Source organism: Bubalus kerabau, chromosome 4 (assembly GCF_029407905.1).
Source record: "Bubalus kerabau isolate K-KA32 ecotype Philippines breed swamp buffalo chromosome 4, PCC_UOA_SB_1v2, whole genome shotgun sequence".
In the NCBI taxonomy this organism is placed as follows: Eukaryota; Metazoa; Chordata; class Mammalia; order Artiodactyla; family Bovidae; genus Bubalus; species Bubalus kerabau.
In genome coordinates this window covers 109,907,540-109,930,903 of record NC_073627.1, presented here as the reverse complement: position 1 = coordinate 109,930,903, position 23,364 = coordinate 109,907,540, and the positions used below count along the sequence as shown (strand labels likewise).

Below are 23,364 nucleotides of genomic sequence, written 5' to 3'. Positions count from 1 at the left end.
GTTTCCACTGTTTCTCCATCTATTTGCCATAAAGTCATGGGACCAGATGCTATGATCTTAGTTTTCTTAATTTTAAGTCTTACCACCTTTTTCATTGAGAGTGGAGTTATGCTGCTATAAACCAAGGAATGGATGGAGCCACTAGAAACTGAAAGAGGCAAGAAAAGATTTTCCCCTCCAGCCTTCAGAGGAAGCATGGCTCTACCAAAACCTTAATTTGAGACTCTTGGCCTCCAGAATGATAAGAAAATAAATTCCTGTTGTTCTAAGCCACCCCGTTTTGGGTAAATTTTTGTGGCAGCCTTAGGAAACAAATACAGGGAGTCAGGGTTAGCCCCACAGGGGTGATGACATCTGATCTAATACCTGAGAAGAGTCAGCCCTGCAGAGATCTCGGGACAAAGTCTTCCATGCTGAGGGACAGCAGTCCTGAGGCAGGAAGGAACTGGGAAGCTTATTCCTACAACTATTTACAGAGGTAGCTTGTATTGAGGCATTCACACAATGAAGCATACAGGCTAAACACGTAGCTTCTTGTGCAAAAAGAACCCAGAGGAATGTGCTGCAGGCTCATTTAAGTATCTGTCTATTGGCCAATTGTAAGGTCTTCTGGAAGTGAATAAAGTCCTAAACACAAAGGAATGTGTTGTAGTGTAAGAAAGATGGTTCAACGGGAAAGGCATGAGGAGGGTTTTGGAATCAGGGTTTAAAATCAAACTTTGCTACTTCTCAGGTGTGTGAGAAGTTACTGCAAAATTGTTAACCTGAGTCTAGGGTTCTCATTTGTAAAATGGGGACACCATGGCCCATCTTGAGGGGTTGTCATATGAATTTAATCAAGTTCAGAGGGAAGGCTCTGGAGTCAGATTGTTTGAAGTTCAAATTCTGGCTCAGCCACTGACCTTTGTGTGACTTGCTGGCCTCATCTCTAACACAGGGAAAGAACAGCCCTTACCCCATGGGTTACTATCAAGAGGAAGTGACTAGATTATGCCTAGGTATTAAGGTGAATGACTGGGTTACCGTAAGTGGTGGTGGTGGTGGTTGTTGTTCTTATTGGTAATTCACATAAAGCACCAACATGGTGCTGATTCAATACACACTTTGAGACCGAGTGTTCTCAGTTATTCACATACTTTTTATCCTCTGACTTTAGCAAACAGCAATGTCTTAAGAAAGAACTATGGACCGAGGTTCATAACACTATACAGGAGGTGGTAACCAAAACCACCCCCAAGAAAAAGAAACGCAAGAAAGCAAAGTGGTTGTCTGAGGAGACCTTACAAATAGCCGAGAAAAGAAGAGAAGTGAAAGGTAAAGGAGAAAGGCAAAGATATTCCCAACTGAATGTAGAGTCCCAGAGAATAGCAAGGAAAGATAAGAAAGCCTTTTTTAAATGAACAATGCAAAGAAATAGAGGGAAACAATAGAATGGGAAAGACAAGAGATCTCTTTAAGAAAACTGGAGACACCAAGGGAACATTTTATGCAACGACAGGCACAATAAAGGACAAAAACAGCAAGGGCCTAACAGAAGCGGAAGATATTAAGAAGAGGTGGCAAGAACACACAGAACTGTACAAAAAGCTTGTACTGACCTAGATAACCATGATGGTGTGGTCACTCACCTAGAGCCAGACATTCTGGAGTGTGAAGTCAAGTGGGCCCTTAGGAAGCATCACTACAAACAAAGCTAGTGGAGGTAATGGAATTCCAGGTGAGCTATTTCAAATCCCAAAAGATAATGCTGTTAAAGCGCTACACCCATTATGCCAGCAAATTTGGAAAACTCAGCAGTGGCCACAGGACTGGAAAAGGTCAGTTTTCACTTCAGTCCCAAAGAAAGAAAATGGCAAAGAATGTTCAAATTACTGTACAAACGCACTCATTTCACATGCTAGCAAGATTATATTCAAAATCCTTTGAGCTAGGCTTCAGTAGTATGTGGATCAAGAGTTTCCATGTGTACAAGGTCAATTTAGAAAAGGCAGAGGTACCAGAGATCAAATTGTCAACATATACTGGATCATAAAAAAAGCAAGGGAATTAAAAAAAAAAATCTACTTTTGCTTCACTGACTACTCTAAAGCCTTTGACTGTGTGGATCACAACAAACTGTAGAGAAAATTCTTAAAGAGATGGGAATACCAGAGCACATTATCTGCCTCCTGAGAAACCTGTATGCAGGACAAGAAGCAACAGTCAGAACTGGACATGGAACAACAAACAAGTTCAAAACTGGGAAAGGAGCATGGCAAGGCTGTATATTGTCACCCTGCTTATTTAACTTCTGTGCAGAATATGTCATGTGAAATGCTGTATGGATGACTCACAGGCTGGAATCAAGATTACCAGGAGAAATATCAACAACTTCAGATATGCTGCTGATACCACTCTAATGGCAGAAAATGAAGTAAAGGAAGTAAAGATCCTCTTGATGAAGGTGAAAGAGGAGAGTGAAAAAGCTGGCTTAAAACTCAACATTCAAGAAACAAAGGTCATGGCATCCAGTCTCATCACTTCATGGCAAATAGATGGGGAAAAAGTGGAAACGGTGGCAGATTTCATATTCTTGGGCTTCAAAATCACTATGGACAATGAATACAGCCATGAAATAAAAAGATGCTTGCTCCTTGGAAGAAAAGCTATGGCAAACCTAGATAGTGTATTAAAATGCAGAGACATCACTTTGCCTACAAAGGTCAATATAGTTAAAGCTATGATTTTTCCCATAGTCACATATGGATGTGTGAGAGTTGGACCATAAAGAGGGCTGAGAGCTGGATTATAAGGAAGACTGAGTGCTGAAGAACTGGTGTTTTCAAACTGTGGTACTAGAGAAGACTCTCAGGAGTCCCTTGGACATCAAGGAGATTAAACTAGTCAATCATAAAGGAAATCAACCCTGAATATTCATGGAAGGATTGATGCTAAAGCTGAAGCTCCAATACTTTGGCCACCTGATACAATGGACCAACACATTGGAAAAGACCCTGATGCTGGCAAAGATTGTGGGCAAGAGGAGAAAGGGGCGATAGAGGATGACATGGTTGAATGGCATCACTGACTCAATGGACATGAATTTGAGCGAACTCAAGAAGATAGTGAAGGACAGGAAGCCTGGAGTGCTGCAGTTCATGGGGTTGCAAAGAGTGGAACACAACTTGGCGACTGAACAACAACAAGAAAGGGGACGAGGATCATGGGGTGGATCATTTCTTCCTTCAACAGAGTAATGAGAATGGGTACTTGGGTTTCAGAGTTATGAAACATAACTCAGAAAGGAAGACCCAATGACATCGAGCTGTTTAAACTTTGAAGACAGGCTGAAATAATACCTTAGTTAAGCTAGACATCTTTGAGAACTTCTCACCAAAGCTATGAATCATTTATACTTCTTGTTACATTGGCGATCTTAAATGTTTTTCCTCAAAAAAGGAAAATATACAACCTTGAGAGGGCAATGAAAATACTTAAAAGGAGAAATGATCAAGTCTTTGGCTCCTCCATACACCGATCAATGGTCTGCTAGTGACACTTTTAGATGTCTGGTTGTCATTGCCTCTAGCCTGAGAAGACTTTGGACTTTTAATTATCACAGCATGGAGTGACTCTAGTCCCATCCAAGGAACTGTGCACACTGCTACAAAAATGGAAGAAATTTAGGAGATGCTGGGTTAGCTCCATGGCCTAGTGCCAAAAAAACAAGTCTAGGAAGCCCTGCCCAGTGGGATAACTTCAAAATCCTTTGTCCTTTTATAGCTGAAAAAAGTCACTTTCATTTACTGGCTAGAGAGAAATACCTTTTTGTTCTAAAACATGGGCTTTGCATACTCTGAATCTCCAGCTGGATTACATTACCTAGAGATAGACCCATGAGATGCTGTTGAGTCTGACATCTGATAGGATGTCATAATTTAGGGTAGAGAGACACAGAGTTATTTTAGCATGATCAAAAATATAAAAAACATACAAACTCACCTCAACTGTTAGCAGCCAACCACATAATAAATTGTGAATTGGCTTGGATATCCTCACTTACAAGTTAAACACTGCCAAGAGTCACAAGGGGCCAATGATCAAGTAAAATCAACCATGTTCTTCATAACTCTTTGAGGTGGGGATAGAAACACTGATGATTTGCAATTACATGTACACGTTTCCACTGAACTCTCATAGTACATTAGAGGGGGTTTTGGGGAAACAGCTCTCCTTTTAATAACTTCAAGGCAAGTGAACTATAATGCCGTAACAGTGACAGATAAATTAAACAGTAAAAAAAAAAGGCATCAAATGATTTCCTAAGACCCCACTATAAAGAGTGAAAAATGGAGGGAAGGTATGTTCATACTATATATGACAGGACCACTAAACTTTATATTAAAAATGTTTTTATAAGTCAATCCAAAAAAGAGGGACCCAAATAGAAAACTGTTGCACACATGAGCAACTGTCAGACAGAAAAATATTAATAGTCAAAAACATTTGAACAAATGTTCAATCTCACCTCAGTCAAAGAAAAGTCCACAAAATGGAATCCCATTTGGGACTCTCAAATAACAAGGGTTCATTAGGGGCAGGGGAACACTTAGTACTAGCAAAGTACCAGTGTAAACATGTACAGTTTGGTAGGATAATTTGGCAGTAATGATCATGGCATCCAGTCCCATCACTTCATGGAAAATAAATGGGATAAAAATGGAAACAGTGGCAGATTTTATTTTGGGGGGCTCCAAAATCAATGTGGACAGTGACTGCAGCCATGAAATTACGAGACGCTTGTTCCTTGGAAGAAAAGCAATGACTAACCTATATAGTGTATTCAAAAGCAGAGACATCACTTTCTGACAAAAGTCCATATAGTCAAAGCTATGGTTTTTCCTGTAGTCATGTACAGATGAGACAGTTCAACCATAAAGAAGGCTGAGTGTCAAAGAACTGATGCTTTTGAATTGTGGTGCTAGAGAAGACTCTTGAGAGTTCCTTGGACAGCAAGGAGATTAAACTAGTCAATCCTAAAGGAAATCAACCCTGAATATTCATTGGAAGGTTTGATGCTTAAGCTGAAGCTCCAATACTTTGGCCACCCAAAGAGCTGACTCACTGGAAAAGACTGATGCTGGGAAAGATTGAGGGCAGGAGGAGAAGGAAGCGACAGAAGATTACATGATTGAATGCATCACTGACACAATGGACATGAGTTTGAGCAAACTCCAGGAGATGGTGAAGGACAGGGAAGCCTGGCATGTTGCAGTCCATAGGTTCACATAGAGTTGGACATGACTTCATGAATGAACAACAATAATGATCAATAGCCTTAAAACAGTGCCCAGCTTTGGACCCAGCTATTCTATTTCTTAACCTTTAGTCAAAAGGAAATTCACCAAAGCAGCTAAAAGAAGAGGGAAAGTTGAATAAATAATAACAAACAAAAAATATTTTTTAAAAGAAGAGGAAAAGTTGAAAAATGAATACAAATTTTTTTAGTCTTTTTGAGTTTTTTACAACATTGCTTCTGTTTTATATTTTTCTTTTGTGGCCACAAGGCATATGGGATCTTCGCTCTCCAACCAGGGACGGAACCCACACTCCCTGCATTGGAAAGTGAAATCTTAACCAGGGAAGTCCTAATACTAATTGTTAAAGAATAGGAAATTATGGAAAATCTACACCAAAACTTGTTGTGCATACAAAATATTGAATAAAAATCTTTGGGAACACATGTAATGAGTGTAATTATGTTTATCCAAGTTTAATAAATGTTAAAAAATCAGCTTATTAACAACCTCAGATATGCAGATGATACCCCTCTAATGGCAGACAGTGGAGAGGAACTAAAGAGTCTTTTGATGAAGGTGAAAGAGGAGAGTGAAAAAGCTGGCTTAAAACTCATCATTCAAAAAACTAAGATCACGGCCTCTAGTCCCATCACTTCAGGGCAAATAGATGGCTGTAGGACTTGACAGAAAATGAGGACAGGGAAGGCGGTGCACTGCTGAGCTGTTAACACTGGCCTTGGGGGAAGCTGAGCTTAGGGGATGGGTTTTGTTCACCTCACAGGGAGACCCCACCTTCAAAAACAAAGTTTCAGATTCATCCCCAAAGGCCCCTGAGCATTTCTACTATTGCTGACCAGGCATGAAGAGGGATTCATCCAGGCTGTTTCACCCTCTTTGTTCCCAGGCAAAATCTCTACACTCTACAAACAGCTGTTTGGGAAAAAAAAAAGCAAATAAAATAGTTCTTTCACTTCCTCATTTCATATATTCACATCTGTTCCATCTTTAGGACATGAGATTCCAGAAAAAATTTTTTGACACTAACATTTATATTAGCATACTATTGCCAGTAAATTTTTTAAACAGATTTTATTTTTTAGAGCCGTTGCAGCTTCATAGCAAAATTGAATGAAAAGTACTAGTTCTCATAATAGTCCCTGTCTCCACACAAACACAGCCTCCCCATCGTCAACATCCCGCACCAGAATGGGACGCTTGCTGCAAATGATGAGCCTGCACTGGTGACCCATCATCACCCCGAGTCCATAGCTCACATTAGGGTTCATTCTTGCTGTTGTACCTTCTATGGGCTTTAACAAATGTACCCACCATTATAGTATCATACAGTAAAGTTTCACTGTCCTAAATATCCTCTGGGTTCTGATTATTCATCCTTCCCTCCCTTGTAGCCCTGGGCAACCAGTAAGCCTTTTATTATCTTTACAGTTTTGTCTTTTCCAGATTATCATATAATTGGACTCACACGATATGTGGCCTTTTTAGTTTGGCTTCTTTCACTGAGTAATATGCATTTAAGTTTCCTCGATGTCTTCTCATGTCTTAATAGCTCATTTCTCCTTATCAGTTGTGTCCAACTCTTTGTGACCCCATGGACTGTAGCCCGCCAGGGTCTTCTGGTCATGGAATTCTCCAGGCAAGAATACTAGAGTGGGTAGCCATTTCCTTTTCCAGGGAAAATCCTAACCCAGGGATCAAACCCAGGTCTCCTGCATTATAGGCAGAGTCTTTACCATCAGAGCCACCAGGGAAGCCCTAGAATTAAATAATACAGTACAAATTTTGAAGTTTGCTTCTTTGGATACTTGGCTTGTAGTGCAGCCAGAGTTTGTCATCTGGTTCGGGACACTGCAAGAAGCTTTAACTCATATTTCCAAAGCCTGTAGGTACCACTCAACTGCCCTTCCCCTATCTAAGCTAACACAGTCTGAAGCCCGCTCAGACTCACTCTGACCAGCACAGAGAACCAGCCATCTTCACCAAGATACCAGCTCAGCTCTCTGGCCACAACTTGGGAAAAACTGACTCCAAAGACAGGTTTACTTTTTCTCATCAGAAACATCCCTACTCCCCTATTCCCTCAAATTAGACTTGAGTTTTCTCAAGCTTTAAAACCATATTACTTTGAGCTAGGCAGTATATTAGTAAGTACACCACCCTCACAAAAAAAATGGGGAAAAGAAAGAAGAGTACTCAATCTCAGAGGAATTTTCCTCCAATGGAAATGCCAGCATGGGCAAATCAACTCAATAAAACACCACACACGTTACTAACAGATCAAGTCATCTCAGTTGAGACTCTGATCAGGAAAGTCTGACTTTGTCATTCAGGAAAATACAAATCATGGTGCACCTGTTGCCAACTCCAAGCTAGAAATAAGTTAGTGTTTCTCAACCCAGGCTGCTCATTGGAGGCTCCTAAAGAACTTATTAAAAAATACCAATGCTCAGGCCCCACCCCAGACCAATAAAACCAGAGTTTTTGGCAATGGGAGCCAGGCATTAGTATTTTAAATTCATTGAGTAATTCTTATGGGCAGCCAGAGTTGAGAACCATTGTTTTCAGAGAAGGTTACTCAGTATAGTCCAATATTGGCAGCAGATTACTGAGGGACAGTGAATTAGGCCTCTTCCTCTATTTGCTCAAATTTAGCACTAAAGGAAAGTGCCCATTGGTCTCTAGTTCAGTGGCTGCCCCTGGCCTTAGTCAGGTAGAGGCCTCTCACTGGAGCCAGCTTTAGTATCATGGTTTTTCTCCTTTTTGCCTGGAAATCTACTGACAGCCTTGCCAAATTTGGGGTAATCAACCCATCCTGGTGTGCCTAGGACTTTCCCTGTTTTAGCAGGAAATGAACAACATACCAGGAACCTTCTCTATCCCAGGCACACTAGGATGGTTGGCCATCTGATAAGGAAGGCCACTCGCTTAAAGGGGCTCCTGATGGTTTTTAGAATATGTGCATATATAGCACATACCTAAGCACACACACTTCCTAGAGCCAGAAATGACGGGAAATTTCTCTATATACTTACTCTTGATGCAGAATGACACAGCGAGTTAAATTCCATTTTTAGAAGAATAACAGCAAGGTACCAAGCACTTCACTCAGTACTTTACACATCCATTATCTAACTTGGACAATTTGATAGCTTCTTTTTACAGATAAGAGGTTGAGGTTAGGTCATTTGTATGAAGTCACATGGCCACTAAGTGAAGAAAAGCTTCACACCTGGGCAGTTTGGCTCCAACGTCTGTGGACAAAACCACCCCTGGAAATGCCCAGTAATGCTGGTGGTCCTCAGGAGCCACAATGAGGCAGATAAAATGCCGCATGTGGTTAGACCTGAGGCAGCCTTCTGAATGGATTTGCATTTTTTCCTCCCCAGACATTCAGGATAAGATGCTAAATTTCCCTTTACTTCTCTTTTTTTATCACTTTAGTCTTTTCATCTACAAGTGAAGCTTTCATTAATGGGCAGGGAAATTCTTCCCATCCTCATTTTATCCACTCAAGGATCTGTCTTTTAAAATAGAGAAGTTATGAGGGAACACTGGGAGGTACCCCTTGCAGGGAATCTGCGATTCGAGAACGTGTTATTGAACTGTGACAGGTTATTTTTTTTTTCCATGTCTCAAATTGCTTGTGTTCAGCTCTTCAAATCTGGCCAAAAATCAGGGCTCATGGAAAAACTGTCACTTTTCCATGATTAAAAAGAAATTTTTTTTAATTAAAGCTCTAAAATGTTTACCAACTGCAAAACAAAGTTGTCCTGCTCGTAGGTGGATTGAAGGCAGCTGTCAGCTCAGAAACGAAGGACAGCAGTAACTGATTGTGTAGCTCATGATGCCCGGGGGGCATACTGCCTCCCAATGAGATGTAACAATAAATTTGATGATGGTGATGGTGTTTGACACAATAATGCAGCAGGGCTTTTGGCTAATATCCTGACTGTTGCAAAACACTGCAAACTCCATGAAGGAAGGGCCTGTATCTGAAATGACTCATCATTCTATCCTGACCCTGGCTCATAGAAAGTGCACAATAAACATTTGTTGAATGAGTAAATGAATGATTAGGTGAAACTCTAGTATGTAGTTTGATATAATTCATCAGATTCATTCCTCACAAAAAGCTGGAGGCAATCTAAAAAAATATATGGGAAAAAATTTTATAGATCATCCCACTGAACAGATTCATCTTATAAATGAGGAAACTGAAGCCCAGAGAAGTTAAGTGATCTGTGTGAGGTAGTTCAATGACAGAGAGGAGGGGTCTAACTGGGTCACTTCCTAGTACTGTGCTGTTTACATGACACCACGTCTCCTGGCATGCATCTCATCCCATCCAAAAGAATTAACCAGACCAGGGAGAAGGACCCCTTGGCATGTCCTTAAAAGAGGCAGCAGAGTACAGTGGGGCCAAAGAGACTGGCTTTGAATCCTGGCTCTGCCATGTATGATTGGCCTGTGGCCAACTTTCCCCCCCAATCCTCCATGACCTTGTCTATAAAATTGGAGTTATTATGGTCGCTAGTAGCAGCAGCTGCAGTTCATTTAAGAGTCAAAAAGTCTCAGTGAAATGTCATATAGGCAGCCCTAGGCATTGTACTTATCACTCAGGAGGTGCTCAGTAAATAATAAGTGTTAGCAGTGTTGCATTAACACAGGCCCTAAGGCAGCCGGGCCATCCATCCCAGAGGAGGAGAAAGCGGTAACATCGGGTCAGCCATCTGACACTTTTCCCTTACACAAGTACGCCCACATATAGGACAGGGGGGCCTTCTGACTCGTACACATCCCAGCCCACTTCTTTGCTGCCAGTGCTGGTGGGAACAATACAATTCTCTAAGAATTGTTTCTCAGTAGTCGGAGAAGGCAATGGCACCCCACTCCAGTACTCTGGCCTGGAAAATCCCATGGACGGAAAATCCTGGTGGGCTGCAGTCCATGGGGTCGCTAAGGGTCAGACACGACTGAGCAACTTCACTTTCACTTTTCGCTTTCATGCATTGGAGAAGGAAATGGCAACCCATTCCAGCCCATTACAGTATTCTTGCCTGGAGAATCCCAGGGACAGGGGAGCCTGGTAGGCTACTGTCTGTGGGGTCACACAGAGTCGGACACGACTGAAGCGACTTAGCAGCAGCAGCAGTTGTTAGCTGAACCAGAAATCTCTCCATGGGGTTTAATGCCTGCACCACAGGGGTGAGGACTTGTCACTCTTTAGTCACTGTACTTAACTCCCAGTGGAGCCACCTGGCAACTGGAAGACAGTATGGCGGGGGGTGGGGGGAGCCTCAAAGCACAACTTTAGGGATTGCATCTTAAATACCAAGGGATGGCCCCCTTGTTAAAAGTCCCCTGTGCTGTGCTGTGCTTAGTTGCTCAGTTGTGTCCAACTCTTTGTGACCCCACAGACTGTAGGCTGCCAGGATCCTCTGTCCATGAGGATTGTCCATGCCCTCCTCCAGGGGATCTTCCCAACCCAGGGATCAAACCCAGGTCTCCCACATTGCAGGCAGATTCTTTACCAGCTGCACTATGAGAGAAGCCCAAAAGTCCCCTAGAAATTGTGAAAAGAAACCCTTATAGTCTGTTTGGAATTCTTCAATTTGTAAGGACTGAAGGATGGTTTCCCAGGATTCCCAGTCCCAAGATGCACTGGTAAGCATGGACACAGCCTCAGATGGAGGTCCATTCCTTTCTGCCCCACACTGGAGTTTCACACAACACCCGCTCTTGCCACTTTTCATCAGCTTGCAGGATGAATTAAAGGGTCAGAGGAACTGGAGCTGTGCAGCCATCAGGAAAAAGATTTTTTTCTGATGGACACATTCTTACCACTCCAAGTGGGAGTTCTCTTTCCCAATACACAGGTTGAGAGTTTGTAGAGGTCCAAATGAGAGTTTCAGTTTTCAGAGTTTACAAGGAGGCTCTTGGGATGTGTCAATCACAGCACTTCTGTGCTCTAGCCCAGCCTAGATTGAATTGCACATGTACACACATCCTGTTTCAACTTGCCCAGGAAAGAAATTGCTCTCCTAGTGCTGATAATGCTGTCATCACAGCGTCCTCATGTCACATCTGCTATCCAAACAAGAGAAAGAGCTGTGGTGGAACCTTGATAATCTGAAATTCACAGATACATGGGTGTCCTTCGCTGGCCTAGAGACTGGATAGATTTGAAAACTGCAAAATGTAAGAACTAATGATTATCAAAATGGGGGAAGAACTAAAGTTTTCCTTTATCATACCTTTAAAAAATATGGTATTAAATAAAAATAAATGTATAAATTAGAGACAGTTCAACCTACTCAATATTGTTTAACAGCACTCCTGAAAACCCAACCTTGAGTTAGGATGTACATAGTTCATGTGTGAAATATAAACAAAGGAAGAGGTATGGAACTTGAAAGTATTATAAACTGTTTAGCTGTTAGAGGAAATAAAATGTCCATTCACAAGGCAACTGGAGAATGAAGTCAGTAATATAAACCATAAGGCAATAGAGCAGAGAATGTCTATGCTGTAAGAATTTAGTAAATATATAAGATCACTAAACTAGAACCCAGGCACTGTTGAACATGGCTATTTACAGGTAATCGTCAGCAGCCCCCAACCACCCAACCACAGGAAGAAAATAAGGTAATACAACTTGAATTACAAATACTTAACAGTACTTAAAATTTTAAATCTTCATTAACACAGATGTGGAGATGAAGTGTTCCTAGAAATACTCTGCTAGCTATTAATTTGTGCTAATAATGATAGGGTGACTGAAAATGTTAAAACTTTATCTTAAAATTTTATGTAATTCTTATGTGTGTGTGCTCTCTTCAGTCGTGTCTGACTCTTTGTGACCCCATGGACTGTAGCCTGCCAGGCTCCTCTGTCCACGGGACTCTCCAGGCAAGAATCCGGGAGTGGGTTGCCATGCCCTCCTCCAGGGGATCTTCCTGCCCTAAGGATCAAACTCACGCCTCTTACGTTTCCTGCATTGACAGACGGGTTCTTTTCCACTAGTGCCACCTGGAACAACATCTGACTCACCCCCTTCCAAATGGCCTGTGTTTATGTGGGTTTGTTTTTAGGAATCCTCCCAAATCTTGGGATACCCTAATGCCTAGACTTCCAGAAATACAACCACTCAAGAGTGATAAAAATATAATTACTAATAATGCAAAGAAAATATACCAAAATGGAAATTCTTTGTTTCTTTCTTTCTATCCATTTACTTCATCCATCTTCCCAGTCTCCCTCCCTCCCTCCCTTCCTTCTATCCTTCCATCTACCCTATAAATACTCAAAGCCTATCATATATAAAACAAAATAGAGCTGAGCGAGATAGATATGGCTTTTGTTCTCAGGGCATTTATAGTCACATGGCAAGCAGAGGGATCCAAAAAAATCTCAAAAGACTGGAAAGATACTTGTGATTTCCTGTGACATGAAGTACATACATACTCTGGGCCTCTTTCTTTTGTGCTACAGCCTATAAAATGAGCCAACTTTATTAGCACCAGGCTGAACTCCAGAGTTCACAGTATAAACAGTCATGTTGGTGTCAGGAGACCTGGATTCAACTCAAAATTTCCAGAAAGAGATGGTTGTATACAAAAGGCTTAGCAACACTCCGGTACATACTAAGTGCTAATTGTAAAAGACAACTATTATTATTGTGGAAAACTTATCAGAGAACACTTTCTTAGGCAAAGTAAACATTATTGTACTGCCTTATTTTGTTTGACTATTGACATTAGCTTTTTAAAAATACATAACAAAAGTAACAGTAATACTCAAGATGGTGGTCAGCTTGGAGCTCTTCTAGGCCATCACAAACCCAGCAATTCCTTGCATTATCTGTAAAGGGACAAGTTCTAGGCATGGTAGTTCATACACTCCCCAGATGGTATGACTTCTTAGAAAACTGATGAGAATGATGGCAACCAGTAGAACATCATCAACAAATGCTCCCAAACTTCAAAGTTGTTGGTTTTTTAACTCTTAGGATTTTAGTACCCACTTTTGTGTGTGGGAACGAGTCCAGATTCCTCCCAATTTGGAACTTGAGAAAAATAACTAGAAAGCCATTTAGAGGAACAGTTACTTTCTATTTAAAGCTAAGGATTTATGAAATGTTCTCCTTTCCCTCTGAAAAGAGTTTTCCAAAGCCCTTCCAAGGAAATGGGTGAATATCTTTCCTAGCACAAAAGATGATTTTGCTTCTGAAATGACCTTGGTTCTCTGACAGAGCAGGTTTCCTATTGTCTGAGACTCACACCTTTCCATGGGCAAGAAGCATGGACTCTGATCTTACCACTAGCATGTTACCTTGGAAAGTTCTAGGAGTTCAAGATGCTGGTAAGGGAAATTCCCACTCAGGGTATATCTTGCTCATCTTGGACAAAAAACTTAGCATCTTGAGCCTGAGGCAGATCCATATTTTCAAGCTTTCCTGGCACTAAAGTCTGCATTCCTAGTTGGTACACAGCTCCATGCCCCAAGGGCATTGAAAAAAGGCCACCACTAGAGAAAGCTTTGGCTTCCCTTGTGGCTCAGCTGGTAAAGAATCCACCTGCAATGTGGGTAACTGGGGTTCGATCCCTGGGTTGGGAAGATCCCCTGGAGAAGGGAAAGGCTACCCACTCCAGTATTCTGGCCTAGAGAATTCTACGGACTGTATAGTCCACTGTGCTCAGTCGAACACAACTGAGCAACTTTTACTTCACTCACTAGAGAAAGCTTTGATAAGTTTTAGAAGTGTCTGCCCAGTCTCAGGTTTAGAATCTTTCCCTCTCTCTGCTTTCTCCTTCCCTTATTAGCTCACTTGATTTTGAGAACTATGTCCTAAGGTAGGTGGGAAGCACCTGTGAGCAGCTGACTTTTACAGGCAGGAAATATAAGGGGTCAGAGAGGCCACGTGGTTTGTCTGTAAGTGGCAGGTGATCATCAGCCTCATGTTCCTGGGCCTCTAGACTTTCTGAGCTGAACCTGGCGTCACATCTCAGAGATACTTGTTATACCATTCCTGATGAAAAACAAATACCGGTTCTCACCAGAGCAACATTTCCTGTTCTTGACTGCACATCAGAATCACATAAGGACACTTAGTTAAAATGCAGATTCTCAGGCTTGAGCCAGGGATTTCAAGCAAGGGTAGGATAGAAAATCTACATTTTTGTCAAGCTTCCTAGGCGATTCTTAACATATCCAGCTCAATGCCTCTCCAAGAACCAGCATTAATAAGGAACAGCATGAAGCCACTTTCTCCTTGTAAGAATGACTGGTCCAGTTCCTTGGGCCTTCTAACAGCCATCTACTGTTAAGTGCTGGAGAGACAGAATTAGCCATTGCTTTCATGGGGAAGACTGATTGGCACAGTGGAAAGCAGTATGCACTATAGGGCAGGAGACCTGGCTGTTAGTTCAACTGTAATTTAATTCAAGTAGAGGCCTTTTCCAGGCTCTGGGGCCCTGGGTGAGTCACTTAACTGCTTCTTGGGTTCAGGAGCTTCATCTGTCAAATCAGGCTAATGTCATCCAAACCTGAAGAATGGTGGGGCTGGGTTCTACACATTGAAAAATCTGTTGTGCTCCTTGAAAGGAGAATGACGGGAAAACAGAACAGTGAGAGACTTTTAAAATTTCCCTTCCAGTCCAGCCTACATGCTGCAACTAGCGTAACAATCTGAAAGCAAAGACTGCTGAGAGTGGCTGCAAACAGATATCCCTCCTCCCCTGCAGACCATGGATGGATTCCTAGATCCCCTGGAGAAGGAAATGGCAACCCACTCCAGTATTCTTGCCTGGGAAATCCCATGGACAGAGGAGCCTACCGGGCTATAGTCCACAGGGTCGCAAAAGAGTCAGACACAACTGGGGAACTGAGCACACTCAACATCTAAGCTAGGCAGGCAAAGGGCTTCTAAAGTGAGGCCCTCGCCATTGGCATTTCCAATTTCTTGATACTCCCTTCTCTATCCTACCCTATATGTCAGAGGTTAGCAAACTTCAGCCCATGGGCCAAATTTGGACTTAGGCCTATTTTTAAGTAAATTTTTATTGGCACACAACCATACGCATGTATGTATTGCCTATGGCTGCTTTTGTGCTACGGTCATTCAGTCGAGTGACTCTGGAAGAGACCTTACATAGCCTCTCAGTTCACAAAGTCTAAAATATTTACTACCTGGCCCTTTACAGAAAAAAGTTTCCCAACCCCTGGTATAGACCAGTCTTTTTCAGTTTTTGGCCATGATCCACAATAAATATGTTTTACAGTAAGACCTACTATACACACAGATACCTGTATGTATATTTGTATGTAAAATTTCCCAAAATAACATTTACCTTTACTAAATGCAATGCATCTGATAGTTTCTAGTCTATTATATTGTCTTAAAAAGTTGTTCATGACTGTACCAATCTCATGATCCCAAATTAGCCCTGATTCATATTTGGAAAACACTTCTCTAGATAAACTCAACAGCTAGCTACTTACAACACATGTCCTCTCATCCCCACTTCTATTACTTTCTTGACATTGCTGTCTCCATCTAACAAGGCTCTGCCTCTGTCCTGTCATCTCTATATGTGCAAATCCTTCCCATTCTTTAGGAACTATCCAACTCCCATCTCTTCCAAGAAGTCTGCTTTGAGCCTCCGGTTCCAAACTACTTTCTCCTTTTCCTATCTGCCACAGTACTTTTTCTATTCCTCTATTATGGAACTTCAAATTTTCTGTTTTGTAGAAAAGTTATCTGTGCATCTTTCTGTGTATCCTAAAGATCTTGAGTTTCTTAAAGGTATGAACTTAAGCATTTTGTATTCTATATATCATCCAATATAGTGCCTTGTACTCTGTAAATACAGAATAAATGTTTATTACATTGAAGTCAGCAAATATTTGTTATTAAGGGTATAATATGGTTTTATACATATAACATTTTATTCTTTAATTTTAAAGACTACAAATTTATGGTATATTGTAAGCACTCGGTAAATGTTTATAAAGACAGAGAGAGAAAGGAGATAATCTGGACTTAACAGTTCTATCCCAGTTGCTAGATTTGTGTTATTTGGGCAGAACAATTTTAGGCAGAATTGTTATATACAGTGTACAATTCCTGAGTTTTTTGAGTCACAGTCACTGGTTTAGACATACAGAACACCTATTTTTCAAAGGATCAGCAGAGAAAAAAATGTAACAGTTTAAACTGTCCTAAGCAGACCTGCCAGCCACATATTCTGATATCAAACATAATCATTGAGAGAGCTTAATACAGTCTCTCCTTTTCCAGGAGACCCTTTTCCTGGAACCTTTTCTCCTTTTCCTGCCAACCCTTTTGTACCATTAACGCTGTTAGAATCTAACTAATTTTGGTAAAAATTACATTCACATAATAAAGGAGAGAAAAACACTAATATATCACTTAATTCTGAAAGGGCATCTTCCAGCGGCCATTTATTAAGTAATATGAGAATGGAGGGGGTATTACATAAGCATGACAAGGATTTTACTAACATTAAAAAGCAACCATCAAAACAGATGGTAAAATATTGAATTAATTTCCATTAAAATCATGAGCTATCACAATTGCTTTTTAATATTATTTTTAATATTGTAGATAATGGAATAATATAAGACTATAAAATAGAAGGTCTAAATAGTAGAAAACACATGAAAAATCTTTTAATTGTAAATTATAAGGCTGTATATCTAAAATGAATGCCAAAAATGTAGAAGTGTTACAAAAGAAAATACCATAGTCAATAACAGAATCCGTTATCATGGTTGCAAACCAGAAAAAAAAATTATTAATAGTTTCTCTTTATGTAACACTAAACAAATTAGAAAGGAACATTAAAATCAAAGCTATTAACAGCTCTATAGGACATATACCTCAGTTTCTTCAATGGATAAATTAGAAAGAGAAAATATAGAGGAGATAAATGCAGATTAAAAGAGACTTAAGAGAGATATTATAAAATCCCTTATGATTATACAGTGGAAGTGAGAAATAGATTTAAGGGACTAGATCTGATAAATAGAGTGCCTGATGAACTATGAACGAAGGTTCATGACATTGTACAGGAGGCAGTGATCAAGACCATCCCCATGGAAAAGAAATGCAAAAAAGCAAAATGGCTGTCTGAGGAGGCCTTACAAATAGCTGTGGAAAGAAGAGATGCGAAAAGCAAAGGAGAAAAGGAAAGATATAAGCATCTGAATGCAGAGTTCCATAGAATAGCAAGAAGAGATAAGAAAGCCTTCCTCAGCGATCAATGCAAAGAAATAGAGGAAAACAATAGGATGGGAAAGACTAGAGATCTCTTAAAGAAAATTAGAGATACCAAGGGAACATTTCATGCAAAGATGGGCTTGATAAAGGACAGAAATGGTATGGACCTAAGAGAAGCAGAAGATATTAAGAAGAGGTGGCAAGAATACACAGAAGAACTGTACAAAAGAGATTTTCAGGACCCAGATAATCATGATGGTGTGATCACTCACCTAGAGCTGGACATTCTGGAATGTGAAGTCAAGTGGGCCTTAGAAAGCATCACTACGAACAAAGCTAGTGGAGGTGATGGAATTCCAGTGGAGCTATTTCAAATCCTGAAAGATGATGCTGGGAAAGTGCTGCACTCAATATTCCAGCAAATTTGGAAAACTCAGCAATGGCCACAGGATTGGAAAAGGTCAGTTTTCATTCCAATCCCAAAGAAAAGCAATGCCAAAGAATGCTCAAACTACTGCACAATTGCACTCATCTCACACTGTAGTAAAGTCATGCTCAAAATTCTCCAAGCCAGGCTTCAGCAATATGTGAACCGTGAACTTCCAGATGTTCAAGCTGGTTTTAGAAAAGGCAGAGGAACCAGAGATCAAATGGCCAACATCCGCTGGATCATCGAAAAAGCAAGAGAGTTCCAGAAAAACATCTATTTCTGCTTTATTGACTATGCCAAAGCCTTTGACTGTGTGGATCACAATAAACTGTGGAATATTCTGAAAGAGATGGGACTGACCTGCCTCTTTAGAAACCTATATGCATGTCAGGAAGCAACAGTTAGAAATGGACATGGAACAACAGACTGGTGTCCAATAGGAAAAGGAGTACGTCAAGGCTGTATATTGTCACCCTGCTTATTTAACTTCTATGCAGAGTACATCATGAGAAATGCTGGGCTGGAAGAAGAACAAGATGGAATCAAGATTGCCGGGAGAAATATCACTAACCTCAGATATGCAGATGACACCACCCTTATGGCAGAAAGTGAAGAGGAGCTAAAGAGCCTCTCGATAAAAGTGAAAGAGGAGAGTGAAAAGGTTGGCTTAAAGCTCAACATTCAGAAAACGAAGATCATGGCATCTGGTCCCATCACTTCATGGGAAGTAGATGGGGAAACAGTGGAAGCAGTCTCAGACTTTATTTTTTTGGGCTCCTAGGTCACTGCAGATGGTGACTGCAGCCATGAAATTAAAAGATGCTTACTCCTTGGAAGGAAAATTGTGACCAATCTGGATAGCATATTCAAAAGCAGAGACATTACTTTGCCAACAAAGATCTGTCTAGTCCAGGCTATGGTTTTTCCAATGGTCATGTATGTATGTGAAAGTTGGACTGTGAAGAAGGCTGAGCGCCAAAGAACTGATGCTTTTGAACTGTGGTGTTGGAGAAGAGTCTTGAGAGTCCCTTGGACTGCAAGGAGATCCAACCAGTCAATCCTAAAGGAGATCAGTCCTGGGTGTTCATTGGAAGGACTGATGCTAAAGCTAAAACTCTAATACTTTGGCCACCTCATGTGAAGAGTTGACTCACTGGAAAAGACTCTGACGCTGGGAGGGATTGGGGGCAGGAGGAGAAGGGGACAACAGAGGATGAGATGGCTGGATGGCATCACTGACTTGATGGACAGGAGTTTGAGTGAACTCCAGGAGTTGGTGATGGACAGGGAGGCCTGGCGTGCTGCGATTCATGGGGTGGCACAGAGTTGGACACGACTAAGCGACTGAACTGAACTGAAGAGAGATTAACCAGTTACAATGTAAAGTCGTTTGTATCCTAACTGTAAAATCTACAAGACAGTGCCACACCCATTCCAGTAATAAGAAAAGATTAGGAAATCTGCAAAATCACAACTTTTGGGGAACTGATTAGAGATTTGATGTCACAAGCAATAAAGTTGATTCCAAAGAGTCTCAAGCCCCTTCAAGGAAAGATAGGACACAAAACCATCTCATCTCTGGCAGAGCACAGGGAAAAGAAGATGCTTCCATACAAGTGAATAATAAGACGTCACATAAGAGTTTTAAAAATTTGTAAGGGCCAAGTATAGCTTTTATCATGTTATTTTAAAATTGCCTAGAGTCCCAGATATAAGGGGCACACTTCCAAGTTTTTTCTCATAGGTTCCACTGGGTACTCAGGAAAGGCTGGAAAAAGAGAGACTTGTTACTGCTGGTATGCAGGATATAATCAACTTTTGCCCAAGAGATAAGCATGAAACCCTTCTCGTTCCCCAAACATTTCTTTCATAGGAAGTGAAAGCCTAAAGTTCCTGGATGAATGAGCTGCAAACCTTCTTATGCCTAGGACCCAGGCAAAGATTTGCAGCTACTGAAATAAGAATTGAAGTAAGAAACCTTAGAGAGAGGGTAGGAAATCCTGGGCCCGGAATTCTATACCAATACTAAGCAGAGGTCTGCTACCATTAGAGAAGGGTCAAGTACTTGGTGAGAAGAGGTCTATTTTGTATCACCTACATGCTGAAAGCTGTGAATGAAACAGAAACACTGAAAAATCTCTTTCATAACCCATCCTCACTTTCAGTACACAGTAAAAATATCCCACTCCTGGGAGAATTTGAAGCCTGTAACACACTAAAGATTATAACAGAAACATGAAACTCAAACATAGCTCAAGACTTAGTTACATTTAGCTTAACCTTGCACACTAATGCTCTGATAGAAAGATAACACCATTTTCTTTGTGTAAATATTACTTACATTAGTCTCTGCTCTCTTTATAGACATATAGTCCAGCATTAAATGAAAAATTACAGGATGTACAAAAATCAAGAACGAGTAAACCATTGCTTTATCAACAGACAAAGAAATCAAGAGAACCAGAACCAGATATTGGAATTATCAGTCAGAAAGTTTACAATTATGTTTAACATGTTCAGTAATCTAATGGAAAAGGTAAATAGCAGACATAAACAGATCAAGAAATGCATCAAAGAGATGAAAATTATTTAAGAAGAATCAAAAAGTAATGCTAGAAATAAAAACCACAGTATCAGAGATGAAGAAATGCTTCCCTAGGCTCAGCAAAAGACTGGACACAGCTCAGTAAAGAATCAGTAATATGCCACTAAAGATTATCTAAACTGAAACACAGAAAGAAAAAAGAGTAAACAAAACCAAATAGTGCTTGTAAAAGCTCTGTCCATATGTTGGACACAAATTATCTAACATACGAGTAACTAGAGCCTCAGAGGAGATGATAGAATAGGGAAAGAGAGATATTAAAAAAGATAATGGCTGAGAATTTTCTAAAATTAATGAAAGACAACAAACAACAGATCCAAGAATCCCAAAGAACCCCAAGAAGAATTTAAAAAATACATGTTCCTAGATATACTATAATTAAACTGTTAAAAACAAAAGATAAAAAGAAAATATTAAAGGCAGACAGAAATGGGAGGTAGGGGAAATTTGAAAACAGAGCAACAGTAGTAATTAGAGCTGACTTCTTGGGAACTATGGGCTTCCCTTGTGACTCAGCTGGTAAAGAATCTGCCTGCAATGCGGGAGACCTGGGTTCAATCCCTGGGTTGGGAAGATCCCCTGGAGAAGGGAAAGGCTACCCTCTTCAGTATTCTGGCCTGGAGAATTCCAACGACTGTACAGGGCATGGAGTCGCAAAGAGTCGGACATGACTGAGCAACTTTCACTTTCACTTTTCTTGGGAACTATGCAAGCCAAAAGATAAGATATATGTGCATATATGTTGTTTTAAATTTCCATAATAGAAAGTTTTGAAAGAAAGGGAAATTTTTTAAAAGAAGAAAAAATGGGCAGAAGATGTGAGTGTGTCATAGCATGTATCCCACTAGGTTTATCCTAATTTTTTTTTTTTTTTGGCCTCTAACTCCTTCTCCAGCCTCTGATTCACAGTGGAGTCACAGGTTTCCAAACTGGGGTCACAGAGTGCTGCAGCCACCCGCTCCAGTAATACCAACCCAATAAAGCCTACCAGTGCCAAAGCTCTCTTCTCCACACAGAGAGCACCGGCCCGAGTCCATCAGATTTGAGAAGAATCTCCATCCAGCTGGGGTCTCATACACAGGGACCTTCATTGATTTGGCCACTCTGAAAAACAGAATTTAAGGCAACAATCAATCCATACTTCGCCTTTCTTTTTTTCTCAGTACATAAGCAAGTCTTTAAGATTTGTTTATGCCATAAACTAGATTTTAGAACACCTGAACAATGTGGACAGTTTTAAGATGTGAAGCCACAGGTGAAGGTTTATGGATAGCATATTCTCACATTTATGTTTCCCTTCTCTATATATTCCTTAACCTTTGTGGTAAGATCCAACTGGGGATCTGAGAATCTAAAGGAAGGTGGTATTTGGGTGCAAACACTTTGGAATATTGTTTGACATTATCTATAAAGATGAATATGAGGAGGGCATGGCAACCCACTCCAGTATTCTTCCCTGGAGAATCCCAAGGACAGATCCTGGTAGGCTACAGTCCAAAGGCTTGCACAGTCAGATATGACTGAAGTGACTTAGCATGCACATACTAAAGATGAATATATACACATCCCATGAACAAGCAATTCAACTCCTAGAAAATAGTAGACACTGTGGTACACTGCTTACCCCCCAACACACACACACACACACACACACACACACACACACACACTTTGGTGGTTTAGTCACTAAATTGTGTCTGACTCTTGCAAACCCATGGACTGTAGCCCACCAGGCTCCTCTGTCCATGGGATTTCCCAGGCAAGATTACTCGAGTGGGTTGCCATCTCCTTCTTCTCCAGGGGATCTTCCTGATCCAAGAATCGAACCCTGGGTCTCCTGCATTGCAGGCAGATTCTTTACCAACTGAGCCAACAGCACTGGAACATTCTTTCTATGAGCTGCTAGAAATGTTGATTTTCTCTTATTCTCAAAATGTTCCAAGAAAAATACATAATCATGCTTACATCCTGGTAGGAATAGTGAAATAAATCCTCCCCAAACTGGAGAGAAGAAGTTTTCAAAGCCATTAATTTCACAGTCAGAAGTTCAACAAAGAAGAAATCATTCACACAGAAGCTTTCAAGGGCAGTTCACAGTGAAGGCTGGCTCAAAATTAATTTAGCTAAAACGAATGTATATGATCACAAAATAGAATGCAACTGGGGCAGAGGTGAGGGTAAGAGAAAGGCTAGAGGGTGTGCGATATATATTCTCTGGTTAAAACTTTCTTGTTGGGTCAAAGCCAAGTTGGCAGAACTTAAGGGAGGAGAAAGGATTTCCCCAACTCCACCCTTTTCAGTTAATCACTCTTAGGAGGTCATTAGGCTAAAGGCCCAGGCTGGATTTTAAAGGACTCGATACTTTTTATAACTATGAGCCAACAGTTGCAGTTACACAAGCTCAGATAACAATATGGGTAATTAAATTCCAGGATCCCAAGCAGGAGTTGACTGTGTCCTAAAGTCAGAAAGGAATTCCCCTCCCTTCTCCTTCTACTGAACTTGGGATCCATCCCAAACATTGCATCCAGCAGATACCAGGCTGAATGGAGGAGCCTGGCCTCTTTTTGGCAGGAGGCCCCGGTGGAGTCTCTGAAACTCTCTGGTACAAAAGCTAAAACTGAAGCTGCTCATGCTGAGGGTCTGCTCCCCTCTTCTTGCCTCCCCCATCACATGCTGGAGACAAACAAACCTCACTTTCTAGGAAAGACCAGAAGGAAAAGAAAGAAAGTGAATCTGGGCCAAAATTTTCCTAAAAATGGGAGTGAGCTCTCACAGCAAAAAGGAAAAA

General features: G+C 40.9%; 1 protein-coding gene across 1 annotated transcript in view; it reads right to left on the bottom strand.

Moving 5' to 3' along the window:
* PGM5 (phosphoglucomutase 5) overlaps positions 1-23,364 on the bottom strand; it is a 208,322-nt gene that overhangs the window by 62,578 nt on the left and 122,380 nt on the right. Inside the window, exon 7 of the mRNA XM_055578264.1 lies at positions 21,562-21,677. Within this exon, the coding sequence (XP_055434239.1) occupies positions 21,562-21,677 (116 nt within the window). The remainder of the gene's footprint in view (positions 1-21,561; positions 21,678-23,364) is intronic.